Source organism: Pleurodeles waltl, chromosome 1_2, assembly GCF_031143425.1.
Source record: "Pleurodeles waltl isolate 20211129_DDA chromosome 1_2, aPleWal1.hap1.20221129, whole genome shotgun sequence".
In the NCBI taxonomy this organism is placed as follows: domain Eukaryota; kingdom Metazoa; phylum Chordata; class Amphibia; order Caudata; family Salamandridae; genus Pleurodeles; species Pleurodeles waltl.
Window position 1 is genome coordinate 1,329,021,285 of NC_090437.1, and position 17,012 is coordinate 1,329,038,296.

Genomic DNA, 17,012 nt, shown 5'->3' on the forward strand with positions numbered 1-17,012 from the left:
TAAACCTAAGACTGCATTTTCTACCATTGGAGGACATTACCAGTTTACTGTAATGCCTTTTGGTTTGAAAAATGCACCTGCCACTTTTCAGAGGTTGGTGAACACAGTCCTGCAAGGGCTGGAAGCTTTCAGTGCAGCAAATTTGGATCACATAGCTGTCTTTAGCTCCAGCTGGGATGATCACCTGGTCCACCTTTGGAAAGTTTTGGAGGATCTGCAAAAGGCAGGCCTCACTATCAAGGCTTCAAAGTGCCAGATAGGGCAGGGTAAGGTGGTTTATCTGGGACACCTTGTTGGTGGGGAACAGATTGCACCACTTCAGGGGAAAATCCAAACTATTATTGATTGGGTTCCCCCTACCACTCAGACTCAGGTGAGAGCCTTCCTAGGCCTCACTGGGTATTACAGGAGGTTCATTAAGAACTATGGCTCCATTGCAGCCCCTCTTAATGACCTCACATCCAAGAAAATGCCTAAAAAGGTATTATGGACAGCAAACTGTCAGAAAGCTTTTGAGGAGCTGAAGCAGGCCATGTGCTCTGCACCTGTCCTGAAAAGCCCTTGTTACTCTAAAAAATTCTATGTCCAAACTGATGCATCTGAATTAGGAGTAGGGGCAGTCCTATCACAACTTAATTCTGAGGGCCAGGATCAACCTGTTGCTTTTATTAGTAGAAGGTTGACCCCTAGAGAAAAGCGTTGGCCTGCCATTGAGAGGGAGGCCTTTGCTGTGGTCTGGGCTCTGAAGAAGTTGAGGCCATACCTGTTTGGCACTCTCTTCATTGTTCAGACAGACCACAAACCTCTACTTTGGCTAAAACAAATGAAAGGTGAAAATCCTAAATTGTTGAGGTGGTCCATATCCCTACAGGGAATGGACTATACAGTGGAACATAGACCTGGGAGTAGCCACTCCAATGCAGATGGACTCTCCAGATATTTCCACTTAGACAATGAAGACTCATCAGGTAATGGCTAGTCTTATTGTCCTTCGTTTGGGGGGGGGTTGTGTAAAAAAGTACCATCTTGCCTGGCATGTTACCCCCATTTTTTCACTGTATATATGTTGTTTTAGTTGTATGTGTCACTGGGACCCTGGTAACCCAGAGCCCCAGTGCTCATAAGTGTGCCTGAATGTGTTACCTGTGTAGTGACTAACTGTCTCACTGAGGCTCTGCTAATCAGAACCTCAGTGGTTATGCTCTCTCATTTCTTTCCAAATTGTCACTGACAGGCTAGTGACCATTGTTTCCAATTTACATTGGCTTACTGGAACACCCTTATAATTCCCTAGTATATGGTACTGAGGTACCCAGGGTATTGGGGTTCCAGGAGATCCCTATGGGCTGCAGCATTTCTTTTGCCACCCATAGGGAGCTCTGACAATTCTTACACAGGCCTGCCACTGCAGCCTGAGTGAAATAACGTCCACGTTATTTCACAGCCATTTTACACTGCACTTAAGTAACTTATAAGTCACCTATATGTCTAACCTTTACCTGGTAAAGGTTAGGTGCAAAGTTACTTAGTGTGAGGGCACCCTGGCACTAGCCAAGGTGCCCCCACATTGTTCAGAGCCAATTCACTGAACTTTGTGAGTGCGGGGACACCATTACACGCGTGCACTACATATAGGTCACTACCTATATGTAGCTTCACCATGGTAACTCCGAATATGGCCATGTAACATGTCTATGATCATGGAATTGCCCCCTCTATGCCATCCCGGCATTGTTGGTACAATTCCATGATCCCAGTGGTCTGTAGCACAGACCCTGGTACTGCCAGACTGCCCTTCCTGGGGTTTCACTGCAGCTGCTGCTGCTGCCAACCCCTCAGACAGGCAGCTGCCCTCCTGGGGTCCAGCCAGGCCTGGCCCAGGATGGCAGAACAAAGAACTTCCTCTGAGAGAGGGTGTGACACCCTCTCCCTTTGGAAAATGGTGTGAAGGCAGGGGAGGAGTAGCCTCCCCCAGCCTCTGGAAATGCTTTGTTGGGCACAGATGTGCCCAATTCTGCATAAGCCAGTCTACACCGGTTCAGGGACCCCTTAGCCCCTGCTCTGGCGCGAAACTGGACAAAGGAAAGGGGAGTGACCACTCCCCTGACCTGCACCTCCCCTGGGAGGTGTCCAGAGCTCCTCCAGTGTGCTCCAGACTTCTGCCATCTTGGAAAGAGAGGTGCTGCTGGCACACTGGACTGCTCTGAGTGGCCAGTGCCACCAGGTGACGTCAGAGACTCCTGCTGATAGGCTCCTTCAGGTGTTAGTAGCCTTTCCTCTCTCCTAGGTAGCCAAACCCTCTTTTCTGGCTATTTAGGGTCTCTGTCTCTGGGGAAATTTTAGATAACGAATGCATGAGCTCAGCCGAGTTCCTCTGCATCTCTCTCTTCACCTTCTGATAAGGAATCGACCGCTGACCGCGCTGGAAGCCTGCAAACCTGCAACATAGTAGCAAAGACGACTACTGCAACTCTGTAACGCTGATCCTGCCGCCTTCTCGACTGTTTTCCTGCTTGTGCATGCTGTGGGGGTAGCCTGCCTCCTCTCTGCACCAGAAGCTCCGAAGAAATCTCCCGTGGGTCGACGGAATCTTCCCCCTGCAACCGCAGGCACCAAAAAGCTGCATTACCGGTCCCTTGGGTCTCCTCTCAGCACGACGAGCGAGGTCCCTCGAATCCAGCGACGCTGTCCAAGTGACCCCCACAGTCCAGTGACTCTTCAGCCCAAGTTTGGTGGAGGTAAGTCCTTGCCTCACCTCGCTGGGCTGCATTGCTGGGAACCGCGACTTTGCAGCTACTCCGGCCCCTGTGCACGTCCGGCGGAAATCTTTCGTGCACAGCCAAGCCTGGGTCCACGGCACTCTAACCTGCATTGCACGACTTTCTAAGTTGGTCTCCGGCGACGTGGGACTCCTTTGTGCAAGCGAGCACTGTTTCACACATCCTCGTAGTGCCTGTTTCTGGCACTTCTCTGGGAGGTACCTGCTTCAGTGAGGGCTCTTTGTCTTGCTCGACGTCCCCTCTCTCTGCAGGTCCAATTTGCGACCTCCTGGTCCCTCCTGGGCCCAGCAGCGTCCAAAAACGCCAAACACACGATTTGCGTGTAGCAAGGCTTGTTGGCGTCCTTTCGGCGGGAAAACACTTCTGCACGACTCTCCAAGGCGAGAGGGATCCCTCCACCAAAGGGGAAGTCTCTAGCCCTTTTCGTTCCTGCAGAAACCTCAGCTTCTTCTGTCCAGTCGAAGCTTCTTTGCACCCGCAGCTGGCATTTCCTGGGCATCTGCCCATCTCCGACTTGCTTGTGACTTTTGGACTTGGTCCCCTTCTCCACAGGTACCCTAGATTGGAAATCCACAGTTGTTGCATTGCTGGTTTGTGTCTTTCCTGCATTATTCCTCTAACACGACTCTTTTGTCCTTAGGGGAACTTTAGTGCACTTTGCACTCACTTTTCAGGGTCTTGGGGAGGGTTATTTTTCTAACTCTCACTATTTCCTAATAGTCCCAGCGACCCTCTACAAGGTCACATAGGATTGGGGTCCATTCGTGGTTCGCATTCCACTTCTGGAGTATATGGTTTGTGTTGCCCCTATCCCTATGTTTCCCCATTGCATCCTATTGTAACTATACATTGTTTGCACTGTTTTCTAAGACTATACTGCATATTTTTGCTATTGTGTATATATATCTTGTGTATATTTCCTATCCTCTCACTGAGGGTACACTCTAAGATACTTTGGCATATTGTCATAAAAATAAAGTACCTTTATTTTTAGTATAACTGTGTATTGTGTTTTCTTATGATATTGTGCATATGACACTAAGTGGTACTGTAGTAGCTTCACACGTCTCCTAGTTCAGCCTAAGCTGCTCTGCTAAGCTACCATTATCTATCAGCCTAAGCTGCTAGACACCCTATACACTAATAAGGGATAACTGGGCCTGGTGCAAGGTGCAAGTACCCCTTGGTACTCACTACAAGCCAGTCCAGCCTCCTACAATCAGGCATGGAATTGACATACTCAACCTCTTGCCAGTGACAGTGAGTATGAGAAATACAGAAATGTCAAAGATTAACTGTCAGTGGCACAGGACGTAATTATCCTGAGGGCTTTAAGAATTGCATTCCAGACAATCTACAACAGCAAATAATTGAAGTGGCTCATGAAGTCCATTGTAGAATTGTTGCAACTTAATGAGCTCTCTCCAATCAAGTCTGGTTTCCTAATCTCAATGAACAATACACTTTATGCTTTTTTGCACATTATACCACACTTTAAGATCCCATTTTAAACATCCTATTTTAATAGAAAGGAATTTTACTACACAACTAGATGGATTGCATTTTTTACAAAGATTGATGTTCCCTGCTTTCTGTTTCTCTGTTTTGAATTGTATTATTTCTGCTCTAAAATTAAGAAATTCTTTTAAATGTGTTTTTAGTAAAATTGTCTTCCATAATAACTGGCCTAATTTATGATTCAGCTGTATTTAAATGAAGGTCCTTTTTTAATTTAATGCATGTATTTAATTACATTACTGTTATGGGTCCTATTGTTTTTTTCACATTTCTATGCACTTTAGATTTATGTTTTTAAATCATTGACATGTCATTATGTTGCTATTCTCATCATCTGCAATGAATGTTTTTTCTTTTCCAGACTTTGCATTGTATGTTTTTTAATGCTGTCTTACTTTTTGAAATACTGCCTTTATGATTAATTAGATCCTGAAATTACTTCAGTCTTTTCTGAGGAATCTAAAAATATCTGTGTTATTGAAATTATTCTGAAAAGTGCTTTATTAACCCAAGTATGTATCTTGGATTATGATTGTTTGAAATATGTTATGCTGTGCTTTTTTAGGCAGTATTGAGCCAATAAAGATGATTTGAATTGAATTGAATGAGTTGAAAGGAAATGAAAAACCTGTCATCTATGTAAGTGCCTGTCATTGAAAACTTCTCCACACCTCCTGACCATGTCAGAGATGCCCACACATGCCTGGGAATGGATTGCTGTTGACTTTTTTGGTCCTCTTGGCAATGATCATCACCTAATGGTGATTGTGTACAAATACTCTTGCTTCCCATTAGTTGAAGATCTCTTGTCTGTCACTGAGGACAGGGCCATTAAGAGATAGGAATGCATCTTTGTGACATGGGGCATTCGTATCATTTTGAAAACTGACAACGGTCCACCTTTTAATAGCAGAGACATCAAAGACTTCCTCCATCTGCGTAATGAGAAGCATTAGAAGACCACACCTCTTTGGCCACAAGCTAACATCCTCGTTGAATGTCTTATGAGAACTTTAAAGAAAGCTGTTCAGCTTGCTGCATTAGAGAAGCTTAACCTCAAGACTATCTGGAATTCTAGTTTATGAGCTTACTGTTTGACTTCTCCCTCAACCACAGGTGAAAACCCTACAACGTTGATGTTCAGCAGAGTCTTGAAGACCAAGTTACCTCAGAGGACCAACATTAGATCCATTAATGATGTAGAGATATGCACAACAGACTTGAATCATAAACAGGAAATGACATGCAAAGAACATTGTTTTCAAGTGAGGAGATCAAGTGCTTGTGGCAATGTAAATCTGATACTCCTTTTTGATGCTGAGCCATTCCAAGCTGTAACCACCAAAGGGGACATGGTGACTGCCCAAGGTCCATGAAAATCTCTCATACGACATTCATTGCACTTCAAACATGTAGCTCAACGCTCGTCAGACATTAATGTCAATGTAGAGACTGGATCAGGGAGAGCCCTTGGTGAAACCCAGACTGCCTTTATTCCAACATCACCAAAGTAGTTCATGGACACTCTGATTGTTGATTTCCAAGTCTAAAGACACAATCTGGATGAGTCATAAATGAACCAAGAAGACTCATTGAAGATTTATGATGTGTATATCTTGTGAAAATTTAAAATACATTTATTCAACAAAGAGAAAGATGTTGTGTCTTGTGAGAGTGTATAATGGAACCTTTTTGGATCTGGAAGGACTCCATAGCATGACGACATAAGTGTTAGAATGTGGTGAAGTGAATGCAGGTTTAGATTGTTGAGTTTGTGGTTACACATTGAAGATGTGTAACACATTGCTCCGTGTGTGGCATATTCATTGGCGGGTACCCAGACTGGGGAAGATGCTATAAGTAGCATCTGAAGATATGCCTACAGCTGATGCTTTTAATGTTTTGAATGGGAATGCACCTTCAGCCAAACAGAAAATTGTGATGGCAATTGCGTCAAGCCCTTAGAATCCTATCTATGACAATGTGTTTCCGGCAGAGTCAGTGACAGAAAACAACATGAAAAAGATTTTTGGATAATGTTGGAAATATCCCATTAATGCTTCTCTGTAAAACAAGTAAAGGTCATGAATATTTATCATGCTGATCTTGCATATTTCTTTCCTAAGAATTTCAATTTGCTTCTACCCTTGTCACTTCTTAAATCAAACTGTCTCTAAATCACTAGAGACAAAGATCAACAACAAATTAGCAGCTTTTTAGTTCTTTTTTTGCCAAGAAACTATTGAGCATTAAAAAATTACATTTGAAAGCCAAAACATTAAAATAAATACACCACACAGGAAAAAAAAAACACAAAAAAGACATAAAGCTGTCTAATACAATATTTACATTATAACTCAGGAATTGCACCCGTGACACCAACTGGAGCCACCAATTAAAACTGGACCAAATATGACTAAATTTTGTACTTGCTGGTATACCCCTTGATTTAGCTAAAGCTAGTTCAAGCTCATAAACCTGCTTAAGAGTTACCCATCACTCACCAACCGCAGGAGGCGGTACAGACCGATACAAACCCTGGTTGTTATAATAACAGTAGAGAACAACCTACTGGAACTCACATCTGCTCAGACTCTGAATCCCAACATAATTATTTCCTTATTAGTGAAGTGCACATCCTCTCTAAAACATAGCCTAGTCAGAAGACTCATTTTGGCCCAAATCATTTAGGACATGATGTGAACATATGTACTAAATCTGCTGCTGGGAATCCACATTTAGAGCATTTAGTCTTATCCATAATATTATTCTGAGCCCATTGCGGGATCCTACTGGATGTATAATACAGCATACCTATAGTCTTGAATTGCTAGGTCCTTAAGTTAACTAAGAACACAAGTTACTCAAGAATGCCCCATGCTGCCAAAATATCTGAGGGAGTGATAGTCTGTCCTAGAATTATACTCCATCAATCTGCATGCAGAGAGCTATCATTTACCTGGTATTGACAAAAACTATGGTATACACTGCTAATTAAAAAGTCCCACTGGGCATTTAAAAAACATGAAAGTACAGCAGAGTGGACAGGTAAAGTTGTTAGCCTGCAGCCGACCAAAAAGTAGTCCCAGACCTGTATTTAAGAAAGAAATGAGAAGGGAGCTTAAACTGAGTTTGCAAGTCCTGTAATATACAGAAGCCGCGGCAATCATAAATATGTCCTAAACAAGAGACTCTGACGCTTGATCAGCCCTTACAGATACTATCTTGAAAGATTGCAGGGAGCATTTGGTTATCCCACAGTGGATGGAGAGCATGTTGATCAACAGTTTTGCTGATTATTTTCTAGGAGGGTCAGTAGCTTTATTGAGTTCAGCGTGCAAGACACAATTGAAACCCCCTCCCTTCAAAATAATGTAGTGCATTAGAAATTGGTAGCAACTCATTGAAGGTCACCAAAAAATGTGGGTTGTCATAATTAGGGCTGTTAGTAGAAATCAGGGCCATTCACCTGCCTCAGTCCCTCACAGTGCTATCACATAGGTGCCATCTTGAGCAAAAAGGATGTCCACCACCCACACAATCCACCCCTTTTCAGCCCCTTGAGAGCTGAAAGAAGAGATGACCCTTGTGTCTCTAAACATATGCTAGCAGACTCATGGAGAGATGAACTCATACCTTTTTAAATAGACTAAATCACTACATTCTGTCTGGATTTTCCAAGTCAATGGTGTAAGTTTGGATTTACTAACCCCATGTGACCTGCTCATGCACAATTGCCCACTCTAGTACTTTCCTCAGTAGTTCAGCCCTTACATCATAAAACAACATATCCTTTCTCCACTAGTTTCCCTAATATGTTGCTCCTCCCTCTCCCACACTGTAAACCCAACTAACAGTGAATACCACACTTGCTCCTCTATTCAAGCAAACATAGAACAGTCATATATAGAGTCAAGCCCAATACTCATGCAAAGGGTAGTGGTGGCCATATCTAAATAGGGAGCAGTACCCCCAAAGCACTTTAATTTTCTGCCCAAACTACATAACCCAAAGACAGTGTAATCAGTTTCAATAGGCATTTGCACAGCACATCTTATAGCAAAGGAAACAGCATAAACTTCACAGTGACTTTGTCGCAAGAGTAAGCCTAAGAATATGTGCGAGCAACATTTGAAGTCAGAGTCTAAGCAGGATACATTACAAAGATTCTAGAACGTTTGGGTGTACAATAAAGGCAAGAACCCATCTTTTGTCTATGTTAGACAAAACAAATGTAAAATTAAATTGAGAACCAAAACATTCCAGGATCAATTATTCATTATTCTACAGCACAGAGTGCTCCACAGCTGCCCCGCCATCTCCTACCTTAACTGAGTGGGAGCCAGAACAGATTTCCAGCACCTTCATTGCCTATTATGGGTCGGTACATATATGGGCTTTCTCCGCCATATTTATTATGGGATGAGCACGATACATCATGCTGTATGATGTATTCAGAGCTTGAAGTATCTTGAAGTATCTTTCTGATGGGTAAAAACATTTTTCTAGCCTCCTGCATGTGAAGGGTGGAATCTGGATATAGGGAAATACGTAAAGCAATGTCACAGACTCTGTAATTGAGCGCCCTGGAAATAATCGGTCAAGGGTGTGACTACGAAATAGGACTTGGACCATGGATGGTGCATCCTCTCTACCACAAATGAAGTTGAGAAAATATCACAACCAACTCCAACTTTTCTAATTTTATTTCACATTCATCTGATCTCGAAGTCTTCATGTTTGCCTTTTTTGTTTTATTTCTAAAGTAGTGTGCTAGACTCGGGCACATCACTTTGTTGTTTTTGTTCCTAATGAATGTTCTCCTTTTGGTGGTGTATACAAGTGTTTCGATTGAGGCCACTTAATATTCTTTCTAAGTGTTGTTTGTTGTACAGCTCTCCTAAATTGATCCTCAGATTTAAATTCCTCCATAATTACAGAGCACTTTAGAATTCTCAGTTGTCCAGTGTGCTTGTTTATGTATATATACTTGATTGACATACTGACCTTATGTAATTTTCTAAACAGTGGAGGACTCCATGAGTAAGCCTCACAGACCCCAAGGTCCTCAAGCCCCAAGTTAAGAACTGCTGTGGTGGGTCAGCACTCACACAAACACTCAACCAGCCGGGCAGATAACATAAAAACTTACTCTGGGGGTACTTCTTCTAAAAGATTCTCTCCTATACTTAATGCACTTGTCCTTCTTAATGGCTCACAAACAGTATCATACATAAAGTCTTCACTCACCAGTGGAGTTTGAAAACTCTCCCTCTGCACATGTCACACAGTCAAAGCAGCAGATGGGCTTCCCTTCTATGGGAGCCTTCCGGTACCCAGGGGGGCAGCTCTTACTACAGACAGAGGGGGGAGTCTGTGAAGAAGAGATGAGGAGGAAAGATTAGTTTTAGGAAGTGACAAGAGAATTGTAAAAGGCTGAAACTATTTAGAAGAGACAAATATGGTCATGGAAACAATGATGGGTACCCACAATTCAGACAGATAGGCTGCTAATGCAGGTGATTTTCTGGTGTTGTGGCTGTTTAAAACAGTGTAGTAGACTCAGACTGAGCATGACAATGACAGCTTTGTCACTCTGGAGAAGCCTATGCACAAGAACACAGATTCTTGGTTGTGGCGGGGGTCAAACTTAACTTTAAAGTGTAGATCAGTAGAGGGTCATATCTATAAAGGAAGCCATTCGTAACATCAGTTTATTATGCTGTAACAATTGCTCTATTTGAGTTAAGAATGTGTGTGCCACGACAGGACTGCACAAGCTCTTCATTCACGCAACATAGAGAGCTCAAAGCTCTTTTTCTGGTGCCCCTGACCGTCTTTAGGGATGATGTACCCACCGCCTATCCCCATTAGAGGTATTCAGTGATCAACTATCAAAATGCTATCCAGACGAAAGGCAAATTTCCCCATATAGTAGATGGGCTACACTTCAATTCAGGTAAAATACAAACATTTCTCGAATGCTAAATAATGTTGAAATAATCATTACAAACATACATTAACTAGTAATCGGTTTAAGGTCAGAAATGAAAAAGGATTTAAAAAGTTTCTTTTTTTCCAACATATAATGCAGCTTTTGTAGTATTGGTTTTCATTGTGAACCAGTGTACATAAATGTGAATATTGAAACTGTATACCAAACATTCCTACTGCATCAATGTGTTTGCCAGAGAGCTTGAAAGATAGTTAATTTCTTCATCTACTCCTTGGGGCAAACATTTTCCAAAACACTTCGGGGCAAGAAAGGTAACAAAGAATAAGCTGTTAAATTATTCTCAGCCAAAAGCAATCGCTGGTGGTCCCATTCCAGTTCATCGATCGTTTCACACCCTGATACTATTCTAGACAGAGACCAGCCATATGCAAATCAGACTGCACTGACTCCATTAAGAGCCATCCATCCAGGGGCATCTCCTTTGCAATGACGAAGGAGCATCGCCCCCCTGGCTAAGAGCCAGCATCTGAAAAATAAAACAATATTTTACTGTCATTTTATTTTTCAGCTGCTGGCTTAGCATGTGCAGAGAGGGGTGGGGCTGGGTCATGGGTCATGGGAGGGAGGAGGAGGAGTGGAGTGGAGTAAACGAAGAGCCCTTGTCAGTTTGCCCAGACATCTTAGGCTGGTCAAACTGACATGCGCACTTAGGTTTCTCCAACCTGGCTGTGTAACACAGCTGGGTTGGAGAACTGCAAAGACCAAGCCACTCAGACCAATCCTGGTGCTGCTCTCATGCTAGGTATGGCATGAGAGCAGCAACAGGATTGTTTGGGGATCCTGTGCCGGTGTCCCAGGGACTGCTGGGACACCATCAGGAGAGGAAGAGGAGTGAGACAGCAAGTGGTGGCGGAAACAGGTATGATTTTTTAAAATTATTATTTTAATTACACCCCTCCCTTGAGATTTGCGACAGCCACCACTGCATCCATCCCTATTTGCCAGGTCTCCCCTAAACATAAACACAAGCAATACAGATCAGTTTGGGTCCTCTTTTTTTAGTTTTAGCTGCAGACACCTGGCTGGGTGAGCATGGCGTCCATTATCTTAAACAACACATAGACACTATCTTGTCTCGGTCCAGAGAATAGGTGAAAAATAATCCACTGTTATGTACCCCAAGGGATTGCTAATGGCTGACATTCATTGGAGAATTTCTTCCATCACCTTAGTTGTTGCAGCAGCTGCAACTGGGGAAGTCTATAATAAAAGAACATTACAATATTCGATCTAGAATTTAATTAAGGCTACAACCTTAACAGCTCAAGGTTTCTGATAAAGGACTATCTGCCAAAAAAGTAGTGGATGTACTAATGGTAGAATTTCTTTTGATTTAGTCTTGCATCAATCAGCTGTAAAACTTGAGTGATATACTTGCTTGGTGAACCGGATATTTTACGATAAATCGTAGTATAAATTCTGAAACAAGGCAGTACAAAATCTGCCACAGTGCATACAAACTGTAAATCTACCTTATGGGAGGTTGTTGTAAGGACTCGTTTTATAACATACATAAAAAATGTATCACTTTAGGCTAAAATAATTTGGTGGCAAAATTCAATGTCCTGAGAAAGTAGACTTCATGAAACATGGCAACATTTTTATTTATGTTACGGCTTGTGCAGGTATGTAGGAAGTAAACTTTTCAAACTGACCTGATTATGATTGAACTCCAGAGAGTGCCAGCTGATCAAGCTTTTGTTGATGAAAAGTTGATGACCAGGGGGAGCCAATGGGTCAAAAGTGCCAACTTGGATATCTCTGGAGGTTCCATTAGGATAGATAACCCAGTTTAATATGTCATACTGGGCTGGTGCATCACCTTTGTCATCAAATATAAAATCTACTCCAGAAGGTGTCTTAAAATGAATCTTCTGAAGGAATCTGTTCAGCTATTAAAATACAGATTAGATGCAAAATACTTTTCCTAAATATATTACTATCGCTCAATAATCTTCACAAAGTAAATGCATTGTTCTTATAAATCTAAACATTAAATGCTAACCATAAATTATCAATCCCCTACACCATCCAGGGAGCTTGCAGGATAATATGTTCCTTAATTTTTTTCTCCTGAGAGCCTTATTCCATAACAACGATAAACAGTTCAAGTAAACAAGGGTAATTGCGTCAATAGTCTTTCAGGATAGGTATATTAGTTTTTTTTTTTTTTATCTCATGGTGCCTGATTCCCAAAGGTAAACTTAGACTTTTGGTCTAAGTCTTGAACAAAAATCTAAGTTTATGACTTTTCAGTATTCAGTAAGTTACAAGTAGTATCTTTACATCTGTACTCTGGCGAATTTTCCACACTTGTGGTGGATTATACACACTCAGGGCAGATAATCCACCCGAGTGCAGATTTTCCGCACTCAGGTGGATTATCCGCATTCGGGGAGGATCATCCGCACTCGGGGGCTCATTCGCACTCGGACCAGAAACATTATAAGTGCACACAAACATACACACTATCAATACCATCTACAACTCTGCACCAAAAAGCAGATAAAAGCACCACACATTCAAGGTTCTGTGTTTTCCACAACTACAATGTGCCTGTCTGCTAAAAACATGTTACCTTTCAGGAGAAAGTAAAATTACACAGAGGAGGAGACCACCATGAGACTCAAATGTATAGTGAGGAACTTCAAAAGACTGCATGGTCTCCCCCCTACAGGAGCAGTACTTCACAAAAGGCAGCCATATGGCAGCAGTTGCCAATGGCTGTCACTGCGGGAGGATATACAGACTGTCACTGATATTAAAAAGAAGGGTAAGGATGAGAAGAGGAGGGTGAAGGAGAAATACAGCAGGATAGAAGTGTTCAGAGCACTTCCAGGTGGATGAACTAGACCCCGCCTCCAACCCACCCCACTTGAGAAGGATGTCCTCTCTGCCATAGACCTTCACCTGATCCATGGCTGCCTGTGAGTAATGTCCTCAATGTGGTGCCAGGTAATATGTAATGATCTCACAAAAGATAAGAATCGAGCACACATATATATGTTACATGGGCTATCAATTGTACTGTATTCACAAACCACTAAACTATGATGTGAAAATGAGGTATGGTGCATACTATAATTAGATATGCAATATAAATGTGGTATGTGGCAGATCTAAATAAAATAATTATTTGATTATCAAATTTAATGTACACAGCACAAATCGTAGTCTGTATCAAATTCACAATCATATGCAAAAAGTACAAAAAGAGCTAGAATAGTTTAACAAATGTCTTAATGGCACACTCCGTATTATGAAAATTTAACAAATTACACAATTGAATCCAAAAAAACAATGTATCCCTGAACAGTCATATTTATGAAAGCAAAATCAATCAATTGTGTGAACGGAATTCAGCCAATCTAATAACTTGATGCGGAAAATTTTTCATCCAACAGTGGAAGTGCTTGCAAAGTTCAACCAAGTTCAGCCGACACTTGTTTCGTCCTATGAGGGACTTTATCAAGGCTTTTTACTCAAGATAAGAATCCACAATTTCTTTTAAAGTCACTAAAAGTCTGTAAGAGTTAACCTCCATTTGGGATATCAAATCTTGTATTGGCGTCTAAAGTCACAAGGTAATTTGTGTGTACCAGGTGTTGTTCATGTATCCAAAGTGCTAGGCATCTCAGTTTCTTGTCCAAAGGAATCCCGACGGACCCATACTCCTTCGATACCGGCATCAAGCAACCCCAATAATATGTAATGATACTAACACTGACACTAACTGATTAATGGCTGTGATACTTTTCAAATGTGGCTATGAATGTTGTCCTAAGTATGTGCAATTTGCATAGTGAGTCAGTGTAGGAAAGTAGCCTCTTTCTAGCCTTGTTACCCCCACTTATGGACTGTTTGTGAGTATATGTCTGAGTGTTTTTACTGTCTCACTGGGATCCTGCTAGCCAGGGCCCAGTGCTCATAGTGAAAACCCTATGTTGTCAGTGTGTTTGTTATGTGTCACTCGGATCATGCTAGCCAGGACCCCAGTGCTCATAAGTTTGTGGCCTATATGTGTTCCCTGTGTGGTGCCTAACTGTCTCACTGAGGCTCTGCTAACCAGAACCCCAGTGGTTATGCTCTCTCTGCTTTCCAAATTTGTCACTAACAGGCTAGTGACTAAATTTACCAATTCACATTGGCATACTGGTACACCCATACAATTCCCTTGTATATGGTAGTGAGGTACCCAGGGTATTTTGCCACCCATAGGGAGCTCAGACAATTCTTACACAGGACTGCCACTGCAGCCTGAGTGAAATAACGTCCACATTATTTCACAGCCATTTTACACTGCACATAAGTAACTTATAAGTCACCTATATGTCTAACCTTCACCTGGTGAAGGTTGGGTGCAAAGTTACTTAGTGTGTGGGCACCCTGGCACTAGCCAAGGTGCCCCCACATTGTTCAGGGCAAATTCCCCAGACTTTGTGAGTGCGGGGACACCATTACACGCGTGCCCTACACATAGGGCACTACCTATGTGTAGCGTCACAATGGTAACTCCGAACATGGCCATGTAACATGTCTAAGATTCCCCAGAGACAGAGACCCTAAATAGCCAGAAAACAGGGTTTGGCTGCCTAGGAGAGAGGATAGGCTAGCAACACCTGAAGGAGCCTATCAGAAGGAGTCTCTGAGGTCACCTGCTGGCCCTGGCCACTCAGAGCAGTCCAGTGTGCCAGCAGCACCTCTGTTTCCAAGATGGCAGAGGTCTGGAGCACACTGGAGGAGCTCTGGGCACCTCCCAGGGAAGGTGCAGGTCAGGGGAGTGGTCACTCCCCTTTCCTTTGTCCAGTTTCGCGCCAGAGCAGGGCTGAGGGGTCCCTGAACCGGTGCAGACTGGCTTATGCAGAGATGGGCACCATCTGTGCCCATCAAAGCATTTCCAGAGGCTGTGGGAGGCTACTCCTCCCCAGCCCTGACACCTTTTTCCAAATGGAGAGGGTGTAACACCCTCTCTCTGAGGAAGTCCTTTGTTCTGCCTTCCTGGGCCAAGCCTGGCTGGACCCCAGGAGGGCAGAAACCTGTCTGAGGGGTTGCCAGCAGCATCAGCTGCAGTGAAACCCCTGGAAAGGTAGTTTGGCAGTACCCGGGTCTGAGCAAGAGACTCGGGGGATCATAGAATTGTCTCCCCAATGCCAGAATGGCATTGGGGTGACAATTCCATGATCCTAGACATGTTACATGGCCATGTTCGGAGTTACCATTGTGACGCTATACATATGTCGTGACATATGTATAGTGCACGCGTGTAATGGTGTTCCCGCACTCACAAAGTCCGGGGAATTTGCCCTGAACAATGTGGGAGCACCTTGGCTAGTGCCAGGGTGCCCACACACTAAGGCGGTCATTCCGACCCTGGCGGTCATGGACCGCCAGGGTCGGGGACCGCGGGAGCACCGCCAACAGGCTGGTGGTGCTCCCAAGGTAATTCTGACCGCGGCGGTACAGCCGCGGTCAGAAACGGAAAACCGGCGGTGTACCGCCGGTTTTCCGCTGCCCTGGGGAATCCTCGGGATTCCGACCCCCATACCGCCATCCTGTTCCTGGCGGTTTTGCCCGCCAGGAACAGGATGGCGGTATGGGGTGTCGTGGGGCCCCTGGGGGCCCCTGCAGTGCCCCAATGTGCAGTGCCAATGGCATGGGCACTGCAGGGGCCCCCGTAACAGGGCCCCACCATGATTTTCAGTGTCTGCAATGCAGACACTGAAAATTGCGACGGGTGCAACTGCACCCGTCGCACCCCTTCCACTCCGCCGGCTCCATTCGGAGCCGGCATCCTTGTGGAAGGGCGTTTCCCGCTGGGCTGGCGGGCGGCCTTCTGGCGGTCGCCCGCCAGCCCAGCGGGAAACCCAGAATACCTGCGGCGGTCTTGTGACCGCGCAGCGGTATTCTGGCGGCTCCCGCCGGCCCTGCGGATATCGCGGCCGGCGGGAGTCAGAATGACCCCCTAAGTAACTTAGCACCCAACCTTTACCAGGTAAAGGTTAGACATATAGGTGGCTTACAAGTTACTTAAGTGCAGTGGTAAAAGGCTGTGAAATAACGTGGCAGGCCTGTGTAAGAATTGTCAGATCTCCCTATGGGTGGCACAAGAAATGCTGCAGCCCATAGGGATCTCCTGGAACCCCAATACCCTGGGTACCTCAGTAACATATACTAGGGAATTATCGGGGTGTTCCAGTATGCCAATGTAAATTGGTGAAATTGGTCACTAGCCTGTTAGTGACAATTTGGAAAGAGAATGAGAGAGCATAACCACTGAGGTTCTGGATAGCAGAGCCTCAGTGAGACAGTTAGTCATAACACAGGTAACACATACAGGGCACACTTATGAGCACTGGGGCCCTGGCTGGCAGGGTCTCAGTGACACATACAACTAAAACAACATATATACAGTGAAATATGGGGGTAACATGCCAGGCAAGATGGTACTTTCCTACAACGCGTGCCCCTCCCTAGCTGCATGTAGAGAGAGCTACTCAACTGCTTGGGCTTTCTCTGCACCAAGGCGAAATAACCTGGAGAGACTATCATAATTGGTGTGAACTGACCTCGAATGGTGTTCCACTGTAAAGTCTATTCCCTCAACAGTTTGGGATTTTCACCCCTCCTCTGCATTAGCCATCCCATAGGCCTGTGGTATACCTGAATCCAGAAGTGAGTCCCAACAGGTATGGTTTCAA

The 17,012-nt window shown here is 44.0% G+C and overlaps 1 protein-coding gene across 1 annotated transcript in view; it reads right to left on the reverse strand.

Moving 5' to 3' along the window:
- LOC138257126 (vomeronasal type-2 receptor 26-like) overlaps window positions 1-17,012 on the reverse strand; it is a 92,786-nt gene that overhangs the window by 23,428 nt on the left and 52,346 nt on the right. Inside the window, exon 3 of the mRNA XM_069205887.1 lies at window positions 9,549-9,672. Coding sequence (XP_069061988.1) covers window positions 9,549-9,672 — 124 coding nt within the window. The remainder of the gene's footprint in view (window positions 1-9,548; window positions 9,673-17,012) is intronic.